Here is a 26,916-nt window from a genome sequence, read left to right as displayed (position 1 = left end):
AGTCTTCAGGAAAGGGTGTATAAATTACAAGAAAAAGTGAAGGAATATTTGTTAGCTTTGATTGAAAAGGGCAGAAAATAGGAGTAAAATCTAGGAACAAAGATCAATAAAAATATAGACAAGATTAAAGGTTGAATGTAGCAAAGTTACAGTTGTGTTTGTTTAAAATTTTTAATAAATTTCCTGATGACAGAGGTAACATGATTATTCTACAACATTAAGAAGATACCAAAAAACGTCAAGAAGAAGAATATCTGTTCTATATAAGATTGAAAGTTACATATTCAATTTTGGTCTATTTTCTCCTGGGAGTGTATTGGGAGTTAGGAGAGAAATGTTATACAGAGAGATAAGTATCTACACAAACAATATTGGAATTATATGGTTTTATGTGCTGCTTTTGATTTAATAGTTAATATGATAGCATGAACAATCTTTAAAATTATTATTAATAACTGCATAAGGAAATCCTGAAGTATGGATGTACCTACCATAAATTACGTAATCATTTGCCTATTGCTGTTAGATTATTTCCCTTTTCCCTGAAAAAGAAACAAAAATAGTAGTAAATGTAATTAGATTAGCTAATTAAAGAGAACTAAGTAGTATAGGAATATGTTCTCATGAAAAATTTAAACAATACATGTGAAGTGAAATTCCATCTTTAGAAAATTCAAACAGTATAGATAAAGTAAAAGTCCCTCTTCCTGAAAAAGTGAAAGTTCCCAATCCATTCCCAGTTGCTTCCCCAGAGGTAAATACTATAAGACTGGTAATATGTCCTTCTATGCATTGACATATGTTTACTTTGTTATAAATATTTTTGTTTTCCAGGCTTTCTTCTTACACAAATGATATACTCATTTAGTAAGCCAGTGAATATTTATTGAGCACTTATCATGTCCCAGGCATTGTTTTAGGTACTGGAATAGTAAACAAAATAGACAAAAATCCTTGCCCTCATAGAGCTTACATTCTACTGGGGGAGTCCAACAATAAGCAAGATAAATAAGTAAAATACAGAGTATGTTACGTGCTAAAAAGAAAAGATAAAGCAGGGAAAGGACAATATGAAATGCAAGGGAGGTGGCAATTGAAATTTTAAATCAGGTAGCCAAGGAAGGCCTCACTGAAGACATGTCTTTTGAGTAAAGACCTAAAGGAAGTGAGGGAGCTACCTGAGAGAATGGCTGGAGAAGCCCATTCCAGGCAGATAATAACATGTACAAAGGACCTGAGGTGCACACCTCAAGGCCAGCAAGGAGAATAGTGTGCTGGAGCTGGGTGGATAAAAGGGAGAGCACTAGGAAATGGGTAGTGGGAGTGCAGACCATGTCATGTAGGGCCTTGTCAGTAAGGACTCTAATGAGAATTCATTGAAGGATTTTGAGCGGAAGAGTAGCACGGATTTACATTTGTTCAAAATTATTGTTTGCTATGTTGAGAATAGATTGCAAAGTGGCAAGGGCTGAAGCAGGTAGGCCAGTTAGGGTATTATTGTTCTACAGTCCATGTCATTCCACAACTTCTTGTTTTGGGTGGGTTTTTTTGGCTGGCTAGTACAGGGATCGAACCCCGGACCTTGGTGTTGTCAGCACCATTCTGTAACCAACTGAGCTAACTGGCCAGCCCCAACAACTTACTTTTGTTTTTCCCCCCAGCAAATTTTTATTTTATGTTATTTTTTAAAAGTTGTTGTTTTCAAATGATTATATTGTATAATGTTGAATATACTAATTATCCTGATTTGAGCATCTTAGAAAACACAGGTATTGATCAACTCTATACCCCACAGATATGTACAATCAACTATGTTACAATGAAAAAAAATTTTTTTATTTTTTTCATTATACATGTTTATGGGGTAAAGTTTATTATTTCAGTACATGCATATATTGTATAATGATCTAAGCAGAATAGTTAGCATATCTATCACCTAAACATTTATCATTTCTTTGAGATTATAACATTTAAAATCATCTTTTCTGGCTATTTTGAAATATACAATACAGTATTATTAGTTATTATCAACCTAGAGCACCAGAACTTATTCTTTTTATCTGAGTATAACTCGGTAACTTTGTACTGGTCTACCAACCTTCCCTGCCTCCCTATGCCCCTTTTCCCTGCCTCTGATAACCATACTTCTACTTTCTATTTCACTCTTTTTTTCTCATTTTAATTTATTTTTCTTAATTGACCCATGATAATTGTATATATTTATAGAGTACAATATGATATTGGGGTGTGTTCATACTGTGTGCAATGATCATATCAGGGTACTTAGTATGTCCATCACCCCAAACATTTGTCATTTCTTTGTGTTAGGAACATTCAGCATCATCTTGACCAGCTATTCAAAGATACACAGTGCTTTGTTGTTAATTGTAGTCTCCCTATATTACTGTAGAACACTGGATTCCATTCTTCCTGTCTCTCTACTATTTTGTGTCCACTAACCACTCTCTACCCTTTTCCCCCACCAATCTCTAGTAACCACTATTCTACTCTCGACTGCTATCATATCAACTTTTTTAGCTTCCACATGTGAGTGAGGAGGTGGTATTTCTCTCTCTGTGTCTGGCTTATTTCACTTAACATGATTTTCTCTAAGCTCATCCATATTGCTGCAAATGACAGAATTTCTTTTTTTATGGCTAAGTAATATTCTATGTGTATATATCCCACATCGTCTTTATCCAGTCATCTGCTCAAGGACATTTAAGTTGGTTCCAACTATTGGCTGTTGTGAATAGAATCATGATAAACATAGTTTTTTACACTAACAGTATGTCTTAGAGATGTTATGTCATTATCTAGGGTTCTACCGGTTTTTTTTTTTTTTTTTTTTTTTTTTGGTGCTACCTTTTTCCTTGTATCTGCCTCATGTTATTCCATAGACTAGATGATATTGTTATAATTAACCATTTCTCAGTTGATGGACATTTAAGTAGTTTCTGTTGTTTTACTATAATCAACAATGCTATAAGGAAAATTTCTGTATATGCCTTTTTGTGTACATGTAGATATCAAGAAGTAGAATTACCAAATTTGATGATAAATCCTGTTAGCATTTTGATTGGTACTGCATTGAATTTAGTTTATTTGGGAGAGTATTGATATCTTTATAATATTGTTTTCACATCCAGGAACATGACACATATCTTCCCATGAGTGTTACATGTTTTCTCACATAGGTCTTACACATTCCTTGCTCAAAATATATCAAAAGTTATTAAGTTTTATGTATTGAATTTGTTTGATCCTCAGGTGTTTCTTTTATTTCCTCTAGTGACTTCTTGCTGCTAGTTTTGAAGGACATTGTGTTGCAGAGGCCAACTCTTCAAGTTATTCTAATGAGTGCAACTTTAAACGCCGAACTCTTTTCAGAATATTTCAATTTCTGCCCAGTTATTACTATACCAGGTGATTAAAATGCATCAGTAAATATGTACCATTCTAATAAGCAAATAAAATTATTTTAAAGTTCATTCGAGACATAAATTAGTAGGCATTTACACCTCCAAGTGATTTGTTTACAACAAAATCATAACCATATAATGTAATTGATATGAGGTAACATTATATCCATTTGCCAGGAGTTTTCAATTTTGTATGTGACTTATTAAAAAAACTTAGTTATTTAAGATTTCTAGCATTCCATTGTGTTCAACATCAAAATGTGAGTTTATAGCGATAGTCTGTCATAAAGAGGGAAATTGTGTCTGTGTATAGCGTATTTGTTCATTTCTGAATTCTACTAAATTTCTGGATATTTGTCCACTCTGGGAGAGAATTGTTGGGGAGTCTGTGTTTTCTTTTGGTGTTTTCATAGTCTCATTGTGGGATTAATTTATCACCCTGGGCTTTGGTTTATCCTTCTGCAATTGATTACCAAAGAGACAATTTGGAAGCATTGACTGATGAATAGTAGTAGTATTTGTTCTAGTTGAACAAGATGATGACGGTAGATTTAAAGAATAAACTGTATGCTTGATCTAGCAATTGTTGAATGTTTAAAGGTCCCCTGTGCAGGGAAGGGGGATGGTGGGAAAGGTGGAACAGGTTAAAAAAGTCTTATTAGCAAATTATTATTTCTCTACCTATATACTTCTGTTCTCTTTACTAACTGGAAACTACCCCTTCCAATTTATGTCATCAGAAACTTGATACTTTTAAGACCACAGGACAAATAGTGCCTTATTGTGCCAAGTTTTGTTTTAAGAAAATGTTTCATTTATAAACTATTTCAAGATAGTTGAACAGGTATTTTGAAACTTTTCTATTTTATTTTCTTGTTTTTCTAGGTCGTACATTTCCTGTTGATCAATTTTTTCTGGAAGATGCAATTGCTGTGACAAGGTAAAGAAGATATTAATTAAGGTTCAGTGAAAATCTTTGAAAACAAAATATTATTTTACCCTGAATACGCCGGGATGCTAATACCTGTATTAGTCTTTCTTCCAGTTTCTCTATTTAAGTATTTTGTTTTCCTTTTTCTTTCAGCAAACAGGCTGTCAGTATTTAAATACCTTCATTTACTAACTGTAACTTTGGAAAGTAGCTAATCTCACCGTGCCTCAGTTTCATCATATGTAAAATGGGTGTATTAATAGTAGCTACTTTACAGGATTGTTATGAGGATTAATTAATGACTTAGTACTTGCAAAGTGCTTAGACCTGTGCCTGACACATAGTACCTGCTTTGTAAATATTAGCTATTATTATCATCATCATTGCTCTCAAGAAGTTTGCAGTATAGTCTGAATGTTAAGATGTATGTAAGAATAATTTCAGTTCCAACTAGCAAATGGTAATATCCATTGTATACAAACAGATTTCTGTCCTTTGAAAGTCGTACTTCCTCTTCCTACTCTTTGACCTTGAGGATTCCCCAAGATTTTTATCCTCGTACTGTGTTTTCTCACTATTAAACTCTCCCTTGACTGTATTAGACTCATGTGATTTCAACTGTCATCTCTGTGTCAGGAACTCCCAGATTAGCATCTTCTTTCATGACTTCTGAGCTCCAGAATGAAAACACTCCTGATGTCTGGTATTTTAAATGTAACTCAAAATTTTTCTCCTTCTCCTGCTCCCTCCATCTGTAATAAATCCCTCTCCTAATTCCATGTATATTTAATGGTACCATATTCTGAAGCTAAAAACCCAAAACCAGTGGCTCTCAAATTTTAGTGTGCAATATGAATACTTAAGGAGTTTATTAAAATTGTTATTTTCTGGGCCCGAGTTTCGGGGGAAATCATCTTTCAACTAGTTTACTTGTCTTTACTTTCTCACTTTTTTCAAACTCACTACCTCTGGATTATCTTTAAACATCAAATTGGTCATGTTCTTCCTTCTCCTAAAACTTTCATTGGCTCCCTATTACCCACATTCTGTGGACACTCAAGGTCCATATCAGCTGACCCCAGCCTATATTTAACCTCCCTTCTTATTTATTCTTAGCACTACTATCAGACTACTTGCTGTTTCTCAAATATGCTATACCATCACTGTCTTATGGTTGGTTTTTTTTTTTTTTTTTTTTTTTTGGCGGCTGGCTGGTATGGGGATCCAAACCCTTGACCTTGGTGTTATAACACTGTGCTCTGACCAACTGAGCTAACTGGCCAGCCCCTGTCTTTATGTCTTTATTCCTTTCTCCCTCTTCCTTACCTAGTCATTCTTTAACACCCAACTTGAATGCTACCTCCATGAAACTTCCTATTTTCTTCTATTAGAAATTAATCATTTCTTTATTAGAAGTCATAGGGTACTTGTGCCTCTAATGACATTTATTTCCATCTATCTTGCAGTATGGTGAATTATATTGGTCTGTTCTGGATAGTTTGTAAGTTCCTTGAAAGAGTTCAGTTTTTTATACCACACCACCATCACCACCACCACAGTCCCTTGAACAAAGTAGGCATTTGGTAAACGTTAAGTGTACAAATGAGTGTTGAATGTTGAATGTGAAGATAAAACATGGCATTTGATGGAGGGAAGGGGTTGGAGGAAGCGAAAGATTAGAATCATAGGTTTTTATACCTTTTTTTAAAAGGCTACAGTACACTTTCTGCAAGTGAAGTCTTACAGGAAATCATAGAGAAATGAGAGCTAAAATAGGAATGATCTGGCTGAAAAAGGTTAGATGGGGAAGACAGAGCCCTACTTGCTTACTGGGCTCCCATTCCATACCTTTCCCTAGGGCTCTGGGAAATCTTTAGGGCTCCAGGAAAAATAGTTTCAAACATATCTAAGCCAATTTTCCCAAAAGATGGGAAAAGAAAGCCCTTTGAAACTGACTTACTGAAATTCTCTTAATAAGTTGGTTTAGTGGCAGACCTAGAACTTAAATTCAGAGCTTTTGGTTTCAAATCTAGTCATTTTTCCACTTTGCCATAATGTCTAATAGTATTATCACTACAAACACTAAACTGTCTAATTAGAAAAAGTTTTGAAATGTTTTGAGGACAGTCTTGTGGAGATTGTTCAGCCAGCAACTGGAGATTTGGTCTAGATCTAAATTTGTTTGCAACAAAGGGGAGTCAGCTGCCTGGGAATTTTAGTTGAAACTATGGGAGTCGATGATATTGCCGAAGAAGAAAATAAAATGAGGAGGGGTGTTACTGAAGATACAACTCAAATGTGTTTTCTGAAAGTCTGTGTCTGTTCTTGGATGGGGCTTTTCTCCAAATTCTTATCTGGTCTCCTAGACAGAACCAAAAGCATTCCACTGTATTCCCAACCAGAAATAGGGTGCAGCCGGCAGAATCCTGGACAGGTGGAAGGATAGCGCAAATTGGGCAAAAACAGAGTGACATTCTGCCAAATGAGTATATGAAATAGTTCCTCACCAACAGACCCACATAAATAGGCACATTACTTTGTCTTCCTTCCTCAGGTATGTGTTACAGGATGGGAGCCCATATATGCGCTCCATGAAACAGATTTCAAAGGAAAAGCTTAAAGCAAGGCGCAACAGAACTGCATTTGAGGAAGTTGAGGAAGACCTGAGGCTCTCCCTTCACCTCCGGGATCAGGATTCTGTCAGAGACTCAGTGCCAGATCAACAGTTAAATTTTAAACAGCTCTTGGCCCGCTATAAAGGTAATGTACTTTCTGTGGCAGTAATACTGTAATACAGTTACGCCAAAGATTTCTAGTATATTTCCTCATCATGATCCAGAAGAAGAAAAATATAGCTCTTATTTCATAGTTACATTGCCTTTAATTCATCAGAACAACCTTAAATTTAGAAAAATAGCCGTTCCGATACTATTTACCAGTGAGTTTTTTTCATATTATAAAAGAAATATGTGTTCATTAGAGAAAAATTCGGAGGTAGTCAAATATAAATTATATTCTTGAGTATTTGGTAACTTTATATTTTGATGTGATTTCAAATTTACAGAAAAATTTGGAAGACTATACAGTGAACTCTCATATACCCTTTACCCCAATTCACCAGTTGTTAATAATTTTGCTTCATTTGCTTTATCATTTGCTCTGTGTGCATGCATGTATTTTTTTGCCTGAATCTCTTGAGATGTGATACCCCTTTATATATTTCCTAAGAACAAGGACATTCTCTTACACAATCACAGTACGATGATCAAAATGAAGTCATTTAACAGTGATATAATACTATGATTTAATCCACATTTCATATTCAAATTGCCAGTTATCTCAGTAATGTCCATTACTGCTATTTTTCCCTGGTCCAGGATCCTATCTAGGATCATCTATTGCATTCAGTTGTCATATGTCTTTAGTTAACTTTGATCTGGAATAGATCCTCAGCCTTTATCTGTCTTTTATGACCTTGACATTTTTAAAGATTATTTTGTGGAATGTCCTTCCATTTGAGTTTGTCTGATGTTTTTCTGTAATTAAATTTAGGTTATGCTGGGATACCACAGAGACAATGTTGAGTTCTTCTCAGTGCATCATATCAGGAGGCACATTATTGGCAGGAGGTTCCATTATTGGCAGTGTTAACTTGATCACTTGGTTAAGGTGATGTTTGCTAGGTTTCTCCCCTGTGTAATTACTGTTTATTCCCTTTGTAATCAATAAGTCATTGGTGGACAAATATTTGAGACTATTTAAATATCCACTAGTTTTAACATCATTCATGGGCTTTTAAAATAACATCTTTTTTTTTTTTTTTGGCTGTTTCGTGACCGGTACTCAGCCAGTGAGTACACCGGCCATTCCTATACAGGATCCGAACCGCAGCGGGAGCGTCACCGCGCTCCCAGCGCCGCACTCTCCCAAGTGCGCCACGGGCTCGGCCCTAAAATAACACCTTTTGAGGGTCCACCCTATCTGAGCATTTTTACATTATGTTGTTAGGTGCTTCCTCCACCCATTGCCTGACTCTACCCAGCTACTCTTTGTTCCTATGTGGTCTTCTGTACATATAAGCTAGGCTGAACTCATAGAAATCCCAAGGTTACTACTTTTGCTTTCTTCCTTAAAGCCCAGACTGGAGACAGGTCTCAGTTGCCCTTCCTGCTCTCTTTTCCCTGGACTGCCACTCCTGTCCCTCTTTGTCCTTCCAAAAGAGAATGTTTACCTTTCACGAGTTTGAATCTCCAACCCCTCTTACTGCTTCTGTAGGATAAGGTGCAAGTGAGTTTTTTTGTTGTTCCACCAAAGACTGTTCCCAGTCCTGGATGGGGAATGGTAATCATCAAGGAATTAGAGCATTAGCTATTGTTCTGTTGTTTAGGAAGATATGCATATCTCTCAAACATTGTTTCATTTAATCCTCCTAATATCCTGAGATGTACGGTTAAGACAATAGACTTATATCAAACAGACCTGGGTTCAACTCCCAAGGCTGTCATGAAACAAGTATGTGATCTTGAGCAAGTTCCTTATCCTCTCTATGCCTCAGTTTCCTTATCTATAAAATGGAGTTATTTAAAGGAATAAATTAGATCACACACATCCAAAAGCATAGTGCCCAGCTAGTAAGGGCAGATCTGTCATTCTAATTAAAATGTGTGACTCCGAAATTCATGTTCTTTTTGTACAAAATACCAGCTGATAATTCACATTTCCTTATTCTATTAAATTATGAAACAGGAAAATCCCTTTGGTTTCTCTTTTAAAATTTCAGAGTTTTCTATAAGAATTATGACTGAATCTAAGCCATGCCTTTCTAATTTCAAGCACAGAGGTTACCAAAGTTCACGAAGTACCTCTGGGACCACCTTTCTAAGGAAGGAGAATGGAGGAGTTGAGGTCGGGAAACGTGGCTGTGCCACTGCTTCTGTATGATGCTGGCTGATTGCTCAGCTCTTCTGAGCTTGTTTCCCTGTTTAAAAAAAAACAAAAACAAACTTGATCGAGTTGATCTCAGTGCTCTCTTTGACCTTTCAGAAACTTAAATAATGATCCCTAGCTCAATTTTAAAAACTTTTTCTTTTTTTAAATAAAATAATCAGTCCTTTTAAGTATATAATTGGTTAGTTAAAACTATCAAACTATAATTTTTTTAAAAATTATTTTCATTTCTCTGCCTTTTTTCAGTTAGCTGATCTTTTTCTCCTTTTTGAAAAGTCTGGCTGTTTGGAATCTTGGCAAAGAAAAGTGATTCCTGCTCTGCACTCCTCATCTAACCACACCCTTGTTTACGTAGCCTGTTTCTTCCTTTCTTTCATTTTTACCAGAACAACATTGTTTACAAACTGCTTTTGCCCCTCTTCAAGCTTCTCAGCATCGTATGGGAAGCTTCCCTTCCGTGATACCAGCTACAGTTATTTTGTCCCAGTTAGACTAGAGGACACAAAATTTAGAAAGGGCAGCAGTCTCTTGAGAGTTAGATACCCCAAGAATGTGCTATTTGTCTTTAAAAGAGCTGAGACTTATAGTACAACCCAAAGAACTATATCTTGTACTCGGCCTCCGGTGGATTAGAAAGATTGTAGACCCTCAACCTGAGGGTAAGTGGATAGACTTTAGGGGTGTTGGCAAAGCCATTAAAAATCACATGTATTTTTCAGGAAAGATCCATAACTTTTATGTTTTCTCAAAGGAACCTAAAGGTTGAGTCAGTATTATAAAGGTACTGATGAAAGCTGTGGCCTCTGTCCATTGACTTCCATGGGTTACTGTTACCTGGACTTCCAGCTGATCTGACTCTTGAATGGTTGAATCTGGAAGGAGTTTCTAAAATGTATCTGATTTTGAATTTTGTTTCCAGAACTTAAACTGTCAGTAAGTGTGTGATGGGTGAAAGAGAGGAAGGAAGGAAGAGAGTTAAAAGTGGCCCATCTGGGCCTTTCCACCAGGGGCAGGAGCCTGCACTTTGGGTCATTGTTCAAGCAAAAAGTGCTTCTGATGAGGCTGAGAGACTAAAAGAAAAAAGTTCATTTCAGTACATTAAATGTGAACATCTCTGTTGTTAAATCAAACCAACACTCACCTCGTTCACAGGCATATTGTCTTCAATAAGGTATAATGATGCTTCTCATTTTTACCTTTCTTTCAGGGATTAGCAAGTCAGTCATCAAAACAATGTCCATCATGGATTTTGAAAAGGTTAATCTTGAATTAATAGAGGCCTTATTGGAGTGGATTGTGGATGGAAAGCACTGCTACCCTCCAGGTAACTGCTTCTTCATTCAGGCCTCAATGATCCGCATATTAAACACTCAGTCCCTGGCTAAATGGGAGTCTAGTCATGAGTGAATCACATGCAGACCCTTTGCACATGGAGGCCACAGGCAGTGGGGTTAACAGCGCAGGCTTTGAAGTCTGATGAACTTCCCAACCCTGCTATTTAGGAATCCTGTAACCTTGGATAAAGTCCTTATCTTCTATGCTTCAGTTTTCTTGTTTGTAAAATAATAAAATAATAATAAATCCTCTTATGTGAAGCTATCTTGAGGATTAAAAGAAACCATATATAAGGAACTTAGCACAGTGCCTGGCATATCGTAAATGCCCAATAGATACTAATAATATTACCTAATAATGGTAATATCATAATAATACACTTATTGTTATTATCACTTTTACCACTACTCCTACTGTAACATAGAGCAATCACTACTTTTCTCTTACTCACTGTCTTCTCATCCCAGTGGCCTTCTTAACCTTAGTTATAGTCCCTTATCCCCAGAATGAACACCCCAGATCTTCTCATAACTGAATCCTTCACATCACTCTGCTTGAATGTCACTTCTGCATACCACCCTATCTGTTGTCTTGTCCCCTCTTACTCTATTATAATGACTCCAAAAATGATTTTCCTTTTCATTGTAGCACTTATTGTCTGAAATTAGAGTTTTGCTTAACTATCTCCAATAGAATATAAGCTCCTTAAGAATAGGAATTTCTTGTTTCCCCCTATATTTCTCAGACCCTAGAACAGCACCTGGAACATATGGATGCAGAGCAAATATTTATTTCATGAATAAATGAAGGGCAGACAATGTTGGGTGACCATGAAGTGGAATAATAGATCAAAAAATTATGTGCTCATTACACAATACTTAAGAGAAATAGGAATGACTACTGTCTTATGGATAGAGTTCAGTTATTATGTGGTATTTTCTGGAGACTTGTGAGCTGTATAAAATTGTTACAAAGTGCCTTGTTTCTCTCTCTTTGTAAGTAGCCAGTGTTGGCTAATGCATTATCACTGGACTGAATACCTTGTTTCATCCCAAAGGAAAAGACTATTATTGAAAAAGATCAAGCATAGCAGCCAAAGAGAAATGTTAGAAAATTACCTGAATTTAGAGCAGAGTAGATATAGTGATTATGGAGTCAGTGTTATATTTGTGACTATTAAAGATATCCCTGACACAGATGGCCAAGCCATGAGGGCAGATAATAAGGTACATAAAAATATAAGCAAAATTTTTTATCCATCTACATAGTTTTCCCACTCTTAAATTTTGTGGCATTTTAGCAGAGATTTTGTGGCATTTGGTATGTGATATATAATGGAAAGAGCATAGATCTGGTGCCAGAAACCCTACGTTTGTGTCCAAACTTCATGCCTATTAACTCTTGATCTGGCCAAGTTAGAGTCACTTGTAGGGGTACTAACAACCTTCTCAATAGGTAGCTTTGAAGATCAAGTGAGATAATTTATGTGAACATTTAATACTATGAAGTATTAAAAACAGCCCTGCAAGTTTTTTTCTAGCCTTCTTACTTCAGAGTTCCATTTTTGTAAAATAATAAAGGTTCCTTACTTATTTAGTGGAGAGAATAACTGACTAAAAAATAGATCATGAGTTCTTTGTGGGTAGATCCTTGTTTTGTATTTCATTTTACCTAACACAGAGCTGACATAGGCACCCAATAAATATTTGTGAGATTAAAGGAGGGACTAGTGAAGAGAGTTACCAATTGCCCCTCTGAATAAAGCACAAAAGAAGGTGACTATTGCTGAGTGACCACTCTTGGCACAGAAATATACTGTAATCAGTTATCACTGCTTATTTTATTTAATGTAAATTTTTTTTTTTTTTTTTGTGACCATTAAGGGAATGGCACCCCTTGGCTTGGTGTCGTCCGCACCACACTCAGCCAGTGAGTGCACTGGCCATCCCTATATAGGATCCGAACCTGCGGTGGGAGCGCTGCTGCGCTCCCAGAGCCGCACTCACCCGAGTGAGCCACGGGGTCGGCCCTTAATGTAAAATTTTAAAGCTCGTAAACTGTTTATATGATAAGATTAGTTGACTGCTGCCTCTTTACAATATATCTGATTTTAGATTACCTGATTGACCAGCCAATTATAGTTTCTTTTTCTCATTTCCAGTAAAATGTTCATACATTTTATTTGTTAACATGTAGAAGAGTCTTCTTGTCTTATAAAGTTAAAAGGCTAACTTTTCCTATAGAAACAGAATGTCAGTGGCCAGTGCAATGAGGAAGTATGTTTAAAGAGCTTTAAAGAGTTTACTTAATGATTCTTGTATAATTTAAGGCATTATACTTTTCCACACTTCAGTTTTTCCTGTTGTAGAAGGATAATAATACTGTCCTTATTAAATAGAGAATGTATAAAAAATATAATTTATTATTCACTTAAATCCTTGGAGACTTTACAAGAAAAAAAAACTGATAGTGAAAAATTCTCAGAATATTGTTTTTTGGGATTTAAAATAGCTTAATAGAGCCGAGCTCCTGGCGCACTTGGGAGAGTGTGGCGCTGGGAGCGCAGCGACGCTCCCGCCGCGGGTTCGGATCCTATATAGGAATGGCCGGTGCACTCACTGGCTGAGTACTGGTCACGAAAAAGACAAAAAAAAAATAAAAATAAAAATAAATAAAATAGCTTAATAATCTTTATTAGTTTTTCCTTTTTTGCATTTACTGTATTAATTCTTCTTATATACCCAGGTGCTATACTTGTATTTTTACCGGGACTAGCAGAAATCAAAATGCTTTATGAACAGCTACAGTCTAATTCTCTTTTCAACAATAGATATGGTAATCGGTAAGCCAATTGCTTTCTATATCCTTAATCATGCATTGCAGTTATCTACAAGGATGAATAACCACAAAGATCTCTTTTATAGTCATTACCCTCTTTAGACCCTAGTGTCACTCTTCAAGCATATATTTGTTTATGCCAGCTGGAAATGGACAGACCTATTTGTTCCAGGAAATGTTACTACCATACCATTAAAGAAAAATATTTCTGTTCACTTAGCAAAGTGACTCAGCAAAATTGCATGTAATTTCAGTTGCTAGATTCCTGGGGAAGGGGAGGAGGTAGGAAGGTAGGAGGAAGGCCAGCGTTAATAACAACAACAAAATGCTACCGTTGTGAGAGAAAATCATTTTCAGTGGTTCCTATTCTAGTAGCAAGACATGCTAAAGGAGAAAGCTATTTGACAAATGAACACTCCCTAGAAAATTAAGAATGAAATTTCTTAGCTTACATCGTTGTCTTTGCTTCTCTTTCTCTGGATTTAAAGGTAGGGAAAAAATGATTCTTTGCTGCTTAGTTTGCTCTAGGCTTGTTACTTCTGTGATATCAATTGTTTATTCCTCTTGGTTATTTATTACTGAATTACACTCCAGATTTTTCCCAAGTTGGTACAAGGTTTTTAGTTCGAGAACGGAGAAAATATTTCATAAGGATCAGAAAGAACCTTGCTATTTAGAAGAGCTGGCCCTTGAAGACAGATTATAGAGAAGCTGCTGTTATTTAGAGACATATTGTTAGTTTTAATAGAAATTCACCCATTGTAATTCAATTTCAGTGCTTTGTGCTTGAATACTTAGTGTGCTTTTATTTCCTTTCAGATGTGTTATTCACCCACTTCATTCGTCTTTATCCAGTGAAGAGCAACAGGCTGTGTTTGTAAAACCTCCTATAGGTGTAACTAAGATTATTATTTCCACCAACATTGCTGAAACGTCCATAACCATTGATGATGTTGTCTATGTCATTGATTCTGGGAAAATGAAAGAAAAGAGGTATTCTCTTTTGGTGATATAAGAAGGGGCTAAAGATGCCTCATTTACGGTGACAGCTATTAATGGCTAATGCTGTTAAGCTACATAGATTACTGTTTGAAAACTGTATGTGGATGTGTAAGTGATTCTATGGCCAGGACCATGAATCTTAAAGTCAAAAAGGGGTGAAAAGTTTAAGGTTTTACCTTGGAAGTAATGAATCAGTTTTCCTCTTTTTTTCTCATATGATTTTATATGGATGAAAAAGAGTTGAATAAAGAAACTGTATGTAGTGACATTCAATACCATTTAAATCAGCACTGACTTCTCCCAACAGGGACTCAACTATCCCAGAACACACACTGTAATCCTTCTGTAAAGTGGTTTATCTATTCTGTTCATGCCAAGGAGCCTTGGCAATATTTTTATAAAATAACTCTATTTTATATTTTCTCCTGCTTTATAGATATGATGCTAGCAAAGGGATGGAAAGTCTAGAGGATACTTTTGTATCACAAGCCAATGCTCTGCAAAGAAAAGGTCGAGCGGGCCGTGTTGCATCTGGGGTCTGCTTCCATTTATTCACTAGCCATCACTACAGTCACCAACTTTTAAAGCAACAGCTACCAGAAATACAAAGAGTGCCATTGGAACAGCTGTGTCTAAGGTTACATCTTGATTTTTGTGTTCTACTTCCAAAAGGTCTAAATGTTTCTTACCCTATTTAAGTTCCATGTTTTCATTTTCCTAGTAGAAGACATTTTGCTAAAAATAGACACGGATGAACTCACTCATTTGCAAAGATCTCTTCAGTGTTGCCTTTACCATTACTTTTAACTTCCTGCACATAAAAATCTCTTACATTGCAGGGCATAGCCCTAAAATAGAGCTTAAGAATAAATTTATGTCAGGAAAATAATCTAACTTGTCAAGGAATTTCTGCTGGGGGCATGAATTTCAATTCACCCCAGGGAAAAATCTCCAGCTTCATTTTCAGTTATGGCAAAGTGAATAAAACTTGAAAACACCATTATTTACCTTATGAACAAATATTATAAAATAGTATTTAGTGAATGAATGATCAAACTCAATGCTGTCAAGGCTGGGGAATCTTTAAGTCAACCTCTGTGAAAATTTGCGTGGTGATATATAAGAACTCTAAAACTATCCATGCCTTTTGACCCAGTCATTTTCTTGAGGAAATATACCCATAAAAAAGAACCCAAATGGAAAAAATTTACTTGTATAAAGATGTTATAGCTCTAGCTATCCAGCAGTTGTATTTTGAGAGCCTTCCATTTGCCATGTGTTGGGCTAAGCAGGAGGATACGGTAGGATACAAGAACACTTCCTGCTTTCACATGTCCGTAGTCTGGTCTTAAGAAATTGGAGTAGAGCCTATGCCCTGATCTAAGGTAGTGGCAGTGCAAGAGCAGAGGAGTGAAGGGATTTGAGAGAGCTTTGCAAGTTGTTTGACCCATGAGGGAGGATGAGAAAAAGGGAAAATAATGTATGTAGCACATAAGATTTTAAAACATCTTAAATATTCAATAGTTGAGAAATATGTAAATTATATAGGCCAACATAGTTCCATTTTTTTTACACGTGAAATTTAAGTAAGTGGATTACTGTCAATGCATGTCTTAAATTGAAATATCTTAGGTGGAAAAAAGCTAGGTACCAAATATGTACATATTAATAAAAATGTAAAACTGTATGTATATAGGTTGACAATTTAAGAAGGAATTATAAGTGAAGTAAACAAAACATCACGTATGTTATACTTTTCTGAAAAGTTGTTAAAGTTCATAATTTAAAACACTGGGTTTTTTGGTTTTGCTTTTTTTTTCTTTTTAATTTATTTTTTATATTTTAATTTTTTAACTTTTATTTTGTCGATATACATTGTGGTTGATTATTGTTGCCCCTTACCAAAACCTCCCTCCCTCCTCCCTCTACTCCCTCCCCCCCAACAATGTCCTTTCTGTTTGCTTGTCGTGTCAACTTGAAGTAATTGTGGTTGTTATATCTTCTTCCCCACCCCCCCGTTGGTTTTGTTTTTTGTGTGTGTGTGTGTGAATTTATATATTAATTTTTAGCTCCCACCAATAAGTGAGAACATGTGGTATTTCTCTTTCTGTGCCTGACTCGTTTCACTTAATATAATTCTCTCAAGGTCCATCCATGTTCTTGCAAATGGCAGTATTTCATTCGTTTTTATAGCTGAGTAGTATTCCATTGTGTAGATGTACCACATTTTCCGTATCCACTCATCCGATGATGGACATTTGGGCTGGTTCCAATTCTTGGCTATTGTAAAGAGTGCTGCGATGAACATTGGGGAACAGGTGTACCTTCGACTTGATGATTTCCATTCCTCTGGGTATATTCCCAACAGTGGGATGGCTGGGTCGTATGGTAGATCTATCTGCAATTGTTTGAGGAACCTCCCTACCATTTTCCATAAAGGCTGCACCATTTTGCAGTCCCACCAATAATATATGAGAGTTCCTTTTTCTCCACAACCTCGCCAGCATTTATCCTTCAGAGTCTTTTGGATTTTAGCCATCCTAACTGGGGTTAGATGGTATCTCAGTGTGGTTTTGATTTGCATTTCCCAGAGGCTGAGTGATGTTGAGCATTTTTTCATATGTCTGTTGGCCATTTGTATATCTCCCTTAGAGAAATGCCTACTTAGCTCTTTTGCCCATTTTTTAATTGGGTTGCTTGTTTTCTTCTTGTAAAGTTGTTTGAGTTCCTTATATATTCTGGATATTAATCCTTTGTCAGATGTATATTTTGCAAATATTTTCTCCCACTCTGTTGGTTGTCTCTTAACTCTGTTAATTGTTTCTTTTGCTGTGCAGAAGCTTTTTAGTTTGATATAATCCCGTTTGTTTGTTTTTCCTTTGGTTGCCCGTACTTTTGGGGTCATATTCATGAAGTCTGTGTCCAGTCCTATTTCGTGAAGTGTTTCTCCTATGTTTTCTTTAAGAAGTTTTATTGTTTCAGGGTGTATATTTAAATCCTTAATCCATTTTGAGTTGATTTTAGTATATGGTGAGAGGTATGGGTCTAGTTTCATTCTCCTGCATATGGATATCCAGTTATCCCAGCACCATTTGCTGAAGAGGCAGTCCCTTCCCAGTGAATAGGCTTGGTCCCTTTGTCAAAGATCAGATGGCAGTAAGTGTGTGGGTTGATTTCTGGATTCTCTATTCTATTCCATTGATCAGTGTGTCTGTTTTTATGCCAGTACCATACTGTTTTGGTTACTATAGCTTTGTAGTATAGCTTAAAGTCGGATAGTGTTATGCCTCCAGCTTTATTTTTTTTGCTCAGCATTGCTTTGGCTACACGTGGTCTTTTATTATTCCATATAAATGTCTGGATAGTTCTTTCCATTTCTGAGAAAAATGTCTGGAATTTTGATGGGGATTGCATTGAATCTGTAGGTCACTTTGGGTAGTATGGACATTTTCACTATGTTGATTCTTCCAATCCAAGAGCATGGGATATCTTTCCATCTTCTTGTATCCTCTCTAATTTTTCTCAGCAGTGGTTTGTAGTTCTCATTATAGAGATTTTTCACCTCCTTGGTTAACTCAGTTCCTAAGTATTTTATTTTTTTGGTGGCTATTGTAAATGAGCAGGCGTTCTTGATTTCTCGTTCTGCATGTTCACCATTGGAGAAAAGAAATGCTACTGATTTTTGTGTGTTGATTTTGTATCCTGCTACTGTGCTGAAATCATTTATCAATTCCAAGAGTTTTTATGTAGAGGTTTTAGGCTGTTCGATATATAGGATCATGTCATCTCCAAACAGGGACAGTTTGACTTCATCTTTTCCAATCTGGATGCCCTTTATTTCCTTCTCTTCTCTGATTGCTCTGGCTAGTACTTCCAACACTATGTTGAATAGGAGTGGTGAGAGTGGGCATCCTTGTCTAGTTCGTGTTCTTAAAGGAAAAGCTTTCAGCTTTTCCCCATTCAGGATGATATCGGCAGTGGGTCTGTCATATATGGCTTTAATTATGTTGAGATACTTTCCCTCTATCCCTAACTTATAGTCATGAATGAGTGCTGAACTTTATCAAATGCTTTTTCAGCATCTATAGAGATGATCATATGGTCCTTGTGTTTGACTTTATTAATATGGTGTATCACATTTATTGATTTGCGTATGTTGAACCAACCTTGCATCCCTGGGATGAATCCCACTTGATCGTGGTGAATAATTTTTCGTATGTGTTGCTGTATTCTGTTTGCTAGTATTTTAGTGAGGATTTTTGCATCTATATTCATCAAGGATATCGGCCTGTAGTTTTCTTTTTTGGTTATATCTTTACCTGGTTTTGGTATCAGGATGATGTTTGCTTCATAGAATGAGTTTGGGAGATTTGCGTCTGTTTCAATCTTTTGGAATAGTTTGTAAAGAATCGCTGTCAATTCCTCTTTGAATGTTTGGTAAAATTCTGCTGTGAATCCATCTGGTCCTGGGCTTTTCTTTGTTGGGAGCCTTCTGATAACAGCTTCAATCTCCTTTATTGTTATTGGTCTGTTCAAATTTTCTACGTCTTCATGGTTCAGTTTTGGGAGCTTGTGTGTGTCCAGAAATTTATCCATTTCCTCCAGATTTTCAAATTTGTTGGTGTATAGTTGTTTATAGTAGTCTCAAATGATTCCTTGTATTTCAGATGAATCAGTTGTAATATCGCCTTTTTCATTTTTTGGTTTTTGTTTTTTAATTAAAATTAGTTTTTCAAGAGTTGTCACAAGCAGGACACATGCAGATTAATTTTATAAACAATGACTGCAATTTCAGATGTGAGAAGAGAATGTAAATCACTTGAATATCTTTCATAAATACCTTTAATTATGTAGCAATTATAACTAAGCCAATCATTTCCAGTTTTTTATTGTGGTAAGAATATTTAACATACGATCTATCTTAAATTTTTAGGTGTACAACACAGTATTGTTAACTATAGGCACAATGTTGCACAGGAGAGCTCTAGGACTTGTTCATCTTGCATAACTGAAACTTTATACCCATTGATTAGCATCTCCCTACTTCCCCTTGCCCACAGCCCCTAGCAACCTCTGTACCTCATATAAGTGGAATCATGCAGTATTTGTCCTTCTGGGGCTGGCTTATTTCACTTAGCATAATGTCCTCAAGGTTCATCCATATTGTTGCATATTGCAGAATTTCCTTCTTTTTCAAGGCTGAATAATATTCCATAGAATGTGTATACAAATTTTCTTTATCCACTCATCTTTCAGCAGACATTTAGGTTGTTTCCACATCTTGGCTATTGTTAATAATTCAGTAATGTATGTGGGAGTACAAATATCTCTTTTGAGATCATGATTTCAAATCTTTTTGGTGTATACCCAGAAATGGGATTGCTGGGTCATACAGCTCTATTTTTAGTTTTTCCAGGAACCTCCATTTTGTTTTCCACAGTGGCTATACTATTTTACGTTCCCACCAACAGTGTGCAAGGGTTGAAATTTTTCACATCCTTGTCAACACTTATCTTTTGCCAAGTGACAAAATGATAACAAGAATTGTGAAAATTCTGTTTCATAAATTGAACTCAATGTTCATAGAAGCATTTTGAAAGTTTATAGAGAAAATTTTATTCTGAATATGAGTAAGTTTCAGAATCCAAAAGTGTTTCTGTAGTTTACTACTAGGAGAACTAGAAGACAGGTTTTAAAAATTTTACTTAAACAAGCATTGTGTGGTTTATAAAAGCATATATCTGGGAAATTGTAAATTATTCTCACTTAAGAAATTATTCCTCTGTATTATCCCATCAGAAATAAAATTGACTAATTGTTATTTTGTTTTCTTTTTTCAGAATTAAAATTTTAGATATGTTCAGTGCTCATAATCTCCAGTCTGTGTTCTCTCGGCTCATTGAACCTCCACACGCTGATTCTCTCCGTGCCTCAAAAATACGATTACGAGACTTGGGAGCATTAACTCCAGATGAAAAATTGACCCCTCTAGGCTACCACTTGGCCTCTCTGCCCGTGGATGTGAGAATCGGCAAACTGATGCTGTTTGGGTCTATCTTCCGCTGTTTGGATCCTGCTCTCACCATTGCTGCCAGTTTGGCCTTTAAGTCTCCTTTTGTAAGTAAACAGCATTCATCTCAACTGGAGTTTGTGCCATAGCTCTTTAAGGGGACCACAGGGGCTTCAGGGTGTGTGAGCCCTCTAAAAATTTGCTTGTGACTATATTGGATATGAATTTTTCAGGGCAAAATGTCATTTGATCCTCAAGGAGATCCATGCCCCAAATAAAGATTAAAAATTAGAGATCTAATTCATTTAAAATAATCTAACTGTGCTTTCTATTGTATCTGCTATACTTGCTCATTATAGAAAAATCAGAAAGTACAAACAAGCAAAAGGTGCACCTGCATGATTTTAAAAGGCAGTAAATACACTGAAACACTTTCTTAAATAGCTTTTTTGAAATATAATTCACATACCATACAGTTCACCCATTTAAAATGTACAATTCAATAGTTTTTAGTATGATGCAACCATCACCACAGTAAATTTTAGAGTGTTTCATTACCTCATAAAGAAACCCCTTAGCTGTCACTCCCCTATTACCCTTTGCTAATATTTTGTTGAGGATTTTTTCAATGTACCCATAAGAGGTAATTGGTCTGTAGTTTTCTTGTGATGTCTTTGTTTTGGTATCATGGTAAGACTGGCTACATAGAATAAGTTGAGAAGTGTTCCTTCTGTTTTTGGAAGAGCTTGTGAAGAATTAGTATGAATTCTTTACTAGAATTCAGGGGTAAAGCCACCTGTGCTTGTTGGGTTTTTTGTTTTGTTTTGTTTTTATGGGTAGTTTTTTTTTTTAATACTAATTCAATCTCTTCACTTGTTGTATGAGTCTATTCAGATGTTTCTTTTTGAGTCAGATTTGTTTGCGTTTTTCTAGGAATTGGTCTTTTTCATGAAACTTACCTAATTTATTAGCATACAGTTGTTCACAGTATTCCTTTATAATCCTTTTTATTTCTATAAGGTTGGTAGTAACATCCCCTCCTTTTTTCCTTTTTTTCTTTTTTTGGTGGCTGGTCGGCCAATGAGGTGATCCTAACCTTTGACCTCTGTGTTATCAGCACCACGCTCTAACCACGTGAGCTAACTGGCCAGCCCCCCACTTTCTGATTCTAGTAATTTGAGCTTTCTCTCTTTTTTTCTTAGTTAATCTAGTTAAATTTTATTGTTCTTTTCAGAAACTTTTTGTTTTGTTGACTTTTCTCAATTTTTCTGCTTTCTACTTTATTAATGTCTGCTCTTAATTCATTATTTCTTTCCTTCTGCTTGCCATAGATTTAGTTTGCTCTTCTTTTTCCAGTGTCTTAAGGTAGAAGGTTAGGTTATTGTTTTGAGATCTTTCTTCTTTTTAATATAGGCTTTTACAGTTATCTTCTAAGGACTATTTTAGCTGCATCTCATAAGTTTTGGTATGTTGTATCTTCATTTTCATTCATCTCAAAATATTTTCTGATTTCCCTTGTTTCTGCTGTGACCCATTTGTTATTTAGGCATGTATTGTTTAATTTCCACATATTTGTGAGTTCCCCAATGTCTTTTTCTGTTATTGGTTTCTAAATTCCCCAATGTCTTTTTCTGTTATTGATTTCTAATTTCAGTCCTTTATAGTCAGAGAACATACTTTGTATTATTTTAGTCCTTTAAAACTTATTGAGCTTCATTTTACAGTCAAGCCTTTGGTGTGTCCTGGGGAGTGTTCCATGTGCACTTCAGGAGAGTGGATATTCTGCTGTCGTTGGGTGGAACGTCAGTCTGCCTTTATTTTTACCATGGTTTATCTTGTATAGATAGCAGAGTAGATAGATGTAATCATTTTCTTCAGTTTTAATATTACACTGCATAGAATTGCAAAAAAGATCTTAGTCCAGCTCCCTCATTTAACAACAAATGATAAAACCAAGGAGCTGAAGAGGTAAAATAACTTGATCAGGGACACACAGACAGTATCTACATTGTGAACAGAACCTCCATTGCCTGTTTCGCAAATCGAAAAGAAACCTTTCACTGACTGTTTCTTTTATTGGAATACAGAAAGACTCATTAGAAATGTTGATGTCATCTTTAGCCAAAACTGAGCACTTGTCCTTTGCTGGGCTCTGTAAACATAATAGTAATCTCCCAAATGTAAACTTTTTCCCACTGGCCTTCCTAAAAAGGAAGGAATTTTACTTGCAAGTAGAAAATAGAATTTGGTTGCTATTGTGTTAGCTATAAAGTTATTCAAATATACAAAAATTAGAGAGAAGCACTATTGCTGATTTTAAATGATTTCAGTGGTGTTGCAGCTAGGACCTTGGTTTAGTTTACTATGGGAACTACTGCAGCTCACGCTGGTGTCCTTAGAACCTGAGAAAGCACAACTACGTCATTGGATTAAAGAAATAGTATGGAGGACAGTGAAAATTAACTTTTCTGCTAATTTTACAAATGTGTCAGGAAAAGGAGGACCTGTAAAAATTATAAAAAGTAGGAGGAAACCACTAGTTATGGGTATAGAAGCAGGGGAGGCTCAAGTATAAAAGATGAACAAGTATCTGTAAAATAAAGATACCACAGAGATAACAGAATTTTAGATTTTAAATGTAGCTTTTAGAATGAATGGCTCTTTGTTGACTCTTGCCACTTGGATCTAAAAGACCCAGAAGAGATTATTTGGGGTGGGCAAGCAGACTCATAGGACAAATAAGACTGTTAGCTTGCCAGTTACCACCATAATTGCCTTTAATCAGAGGACCCACTGAGTAAGCTTTGTTCCACTCAAAGGTTGTCCCAGGCACCTGGCTGCAGCAATAGGAAAGTGCCATTTGAAGCCTCAGATAAAATGTGTCCTTCAAATCCATTTTCAAAATTTAGGTGTCTCCTTGGGATAAAAAAGAGGAAGCTAACCAGAAAAAGCTAGAATTTGCATTTGCAAACAGTGATTATCTGGCTCTTCTACGAGCATATAAGGTAAGTATGTAACCTAACAGCTTGGGTTTATTTCAAGAGTTGGCACTAAAGACAGAGTAAGTTCAGTTTGATTTTCTCCAAAATTTAGGGATGGCTGCTAAGTACAAAAGAAGGTGCGCGTTCAAGTTATAATTACTGCAGACAAAACTTCTTGTCAGGAAGAGTTCTTCAGGTGAGTTGTTTCTGTGGCAGTTCGTTTTCTTTCATTTTCTACTATAGTAGCTCATGAGACGGTGTTGCACCTTTATCTCGCTTGTCCTGTCTTGACATTAAAATGTTATTTCTGGAATTTGCTTGGCTTTACCAACTATGTAAAATGGACTGCTGAACTAGGAGATCAGGCCTTCTGTGCTGAACCTTTCAATTGACCTATTTTTTCCTCTTTCTTGGTGAATTTGTATTTACTTACGGGGATAGGATAGAATATAGGTACTCTAAAGATTACTGCTTAGTGGAATTCAGTTTTCTCAATAATTACACCAGGCATTCTTTTTTTTTTTTTTTTTTTTGTCTTTTTCGTGACCGGCAAGGGGATTGCAACCTTTGGCTTGGTATCATCCGCACCGCGCTCAGCCAGTGAGCGCACCGGCCATTCCTATATAGGATCCGAACCCGCGTTGCTGCGCTCCCAGCACTGCACTCTCCCAAGTGCACCACGGGATCGGCCCACACCAGGCATTCTTAATTTGGATCCATAAACCCCTGAAATTGTATGCAAAATTGTATGCTTATGCATATGTGCATTATTCTGGAGAGAGGCACCATAGCTCTAATCAGATTCTCGAAGAGGTCTCTGACCATCCCTAATCCCCTTACCCTGTCCCCAGAACCAAAGAACCAGTACTGAACAAGATTTTCCTTTTTCATTTTCTATGTCTTTCAGAACTTACTGTGTCAGTAATGAGTATACAAGAAAGAGAAAGGTTTATCATCTTCTTTGTGATCATAGACAGGGCTTCTGTCCTCTGTTGTGACAGTGTTTTAGGCCCCCTTCCAAAGCAGTATGAGAAGCCAAAATAATGATGGTTCACATCTACCTTAGCCAGTTTTCTGCTGTTTATAACAGAATACCTGAAACTGGATAATTGATAAAGAAAGAGAATTCATTTCTTACAGTTTTGGAGGCTGGGAGCTCAAGGTTGAGGGGGGCACACATGGTGAAGGACATCTTCTTGGTGGGACTCTGTAGAGTCCCAAGGTGGTGCAGGGCGTCACATGGAAAGAGTGCTGAACTTGCTAGCATTTCCTTTCCTCTCTTTATAAAGCCACGAGCTCCACTCCCATAACCCATTAATCCATTAAATCATTAATCCATGAATGGATTAATCCATTTATGAGGGCAGAACCCTCACAATCTAATCACCTCCTAAAAGCCCCCACCTCTCAACACTGCCACATTAAGGGTTAAGCTTCAGCATGAGCTTTGGAAGGGACAAACATTCAAACCATAGCAACATTTTTGCAAAGCATCTGTTTTAATCAAAGATTTTGGGGGCTGGGAGGAGGAAGAACTCTATTTTCATGTTAAATATTGATATATCATGGAGTAGAACACAAAACTAATAATGTTCTTAGTACTTACCCCTACCTGACATCTTTTTATTTCTGTTTCATAAGCTACATCAGGGCAGAGACCTTACCTGTTTTGTTCAGCACTGCATCCCAGTGCCTAGAACAGCACTTAGCACATAGGTGGCACTTAGTAAAGTTTCACTGAATAAATGCATGAATGAGTGAATTTGGTGAAGTAAGAGATCTCAAAACCATCCCGGTATCTTTCATTCTCTTCTTCCTTTAGTTGTGCTACAGTGAGATATTTTGAGAAGACAAAGACTACAGCTTTATTCTACAAATTTATAGCTTTATTCTTCAAAAGCAATAATTTTTAGTCCTGACTATATGTTAGATTCACCTGAGGAGGCTTAAAAAAATAAGTAAAAATGCCCAGATCCCACCCCCAGCCAATGAAATCTGGATGTGTAAGGATGGGGGCTGGGCATCTGTTTGTTGTTGTTGTTGTTGTTGTATGGGGGCTGGGCATCTGTTTGTTGTTGTTGTTGTTGTTGTTGTTGTGGTGGTGGTGGTGGTGGTGGTGGTGGTGTTCACCAAATGATTCTAATATGCAGCCAGGGTTGAGAACTACTGATCTAAAGTGGTATTCATATGTACGGTGCAGTAATAAATATTTTCTCAAGACATTAAGATTATTAAGTGTAAAAGGAGGATATTTCTTTTAAATTATATTTCCTATTAAATTTATTTATTCTTTTTCTTCAGGGTATATGTATATTTTGCCGTGATCTATGAGGCCCATCAAACAAGAATTCCTCTTTTCACTAAACTCCAGCTTAGATTGTGGGATTATTTTTATTAAGATCTCAATTAAAACCTTCTTGTGAAATAGAAACTCTGCTATATTTAACTCCTAGTTATATTTTGCCATGTGATCCATGTATACTTGAGACATTCCAAGATAATACTTAAGTTGTCATCAACAGACAAGGTAGTGTTGCTTGAACTGTCATTATCTCCTTCCCTATTGTCTAGTATGCAGATTATATTTGAACAGAAGCCACAAGAGAAAGAGGTTTGTGCTTTTCTTTCTCACGCTTGTGCTCAGCTACGAAAAGAAGTGTCTAAATCTAAACCACTTAATGATGTCTCCGCATCCAAAAACTAATAATAATGTCCCTATTCCTAGGAAAAGATGTGAGCCAGCAAGACCACAAGGTAGGAGAAAGGGAACATTCTGCAGAGTTGCATTGATAGAGAGCACTAACCACTAGGCACGAGTGAGGAATTGAGGGGACTTGAGCAGAAGGGCAGGTAGGAAACACTAGATAGTAGACAGTCCACTTTGAGTTAGGGTTCCAATCAAAATAAACTACATTTTTTGCTGTCCTAAGAATTTCCAGGAAAATCAGATCTACCTAAAATCTAATGGAAGAGTTTAAAAATGTAATCTAGAGTTAAGTAAATGATACCTGGGTTTTCTAAAATTTTTGGATTTCTGTGTAACTCTTTTACTCAGTCTGCCTGTTTAAGTGAACACTGGCTTTTGGGAAATGACTAGTCAAGACCATCTTCACACCTGTCTGATGAGCCCGTGTGAGCCTCATTGCTATCCATGGAAGTAATCCGTTTTCATAGTCACTCGTTATTGTAAGACTGGACACTTAACCTCTGACATGGCAATGCCCTTGCTCAAAGGTTTTTCCACTTCTTTCAGGAAATGGCCAGCCTCAAGCGACAATTCACTGAACTGTTATCGGATATAGGGTTTGTAAAGGAGGGACTCAGAGCAAGGGAAATTGAGAAAAGGGCCCAAGGAGGAGATGGTATCTTGGATGCCACAGGAGAAGAGGTAAAGAATGTGTTCTTATTTCTCTTTAGTTAGCACGTGAATAAAATACTAACTCGAGAACA

General features: G+C 36.4%; 1 protein-coding gene across 5 annotated transcripts in view; it reads left to right on the top strand.

Annotated features, from left to right (window-relative positions):
• DHX57 (DExH-box helicase 57) overlaps nucleotides 1–26,916 on the top strand; it is a 63,993-nt gene that overhangs the window by 27,377 nt on the left and 9,700 nt on the right. For 4 of the 5 annotated variants that reach the window (XM_063078562.1, XM_063078564.1, XM_063078563.1 and 1 more), the window contains exons 10-20: nucleotides 3,293–3,426; nucleotides 4,308–4,362; nucleotides 6,908–7,113; nucleotides 10,508–10,624; nucleotides 13,381–13,477; nucleotides 14,293–14,466; nucleotides 14,912–15,112; nucleotides 20,316–20,592; nucleotides 23,395–23,490; nucleotides 23,579–23,662; nucleotides 26,720–26,854. In XM_063078562.1, the coding sequence (XP_062934632.1) occupies nucleotides 3,293–3,426; nucleotides 4,308–4,362; nucleotides 6,908–7,113; nucleotides 10,508–10,624; nucleotides 13,381–13,477; nucleotides 14,293–14,466; nucleotides 14,912–15,112; nucleotides 20,316–20,592; nucleotides 23,395–23,490; nucleotides 23,579–23,662; nucleotides 26,720–26,854 (1,576 nt within the window). The remainder of the gene's footprint in view (nucleotides 1–3,292; nucleotides 3,427–4,307; nucleotides 4,363–6,907; nucleotides 7,114–10,507; nucleotides 10,625–13,380; nucleotides 13,478–14,292; nucleotides 14,467–14,911; nucleotides 15,113–20,315; nucleotides 20,593–23,394; nucleotides 23,491–23,578; nucleotides 23,663–26,719; nucleotides 26,855–26,916) is intronic. The other variant, XM_063078565.1, reaches the window with a different exon arrangement.

This window comes from Cynocephalus volans, chromosome 14 (genome assembly GCF_027409185.1).
Source record: "Cynocephalus volans isolate mCynVol1 chromosome 14, mCynVol1.pri, whole genome shotgun sequence".
NCBI classification, from domain to species: Eukaryota; Metazoa; Chordata; class Mammalia; order Dermoptera; family Cynocephalidae; genus Cynocephalus; species Cynocephalus volans.
Note: the sequence above shows the minus strand (reverse complement) of the source record. Positions and strands in the feature narration are given on the sequence as shown.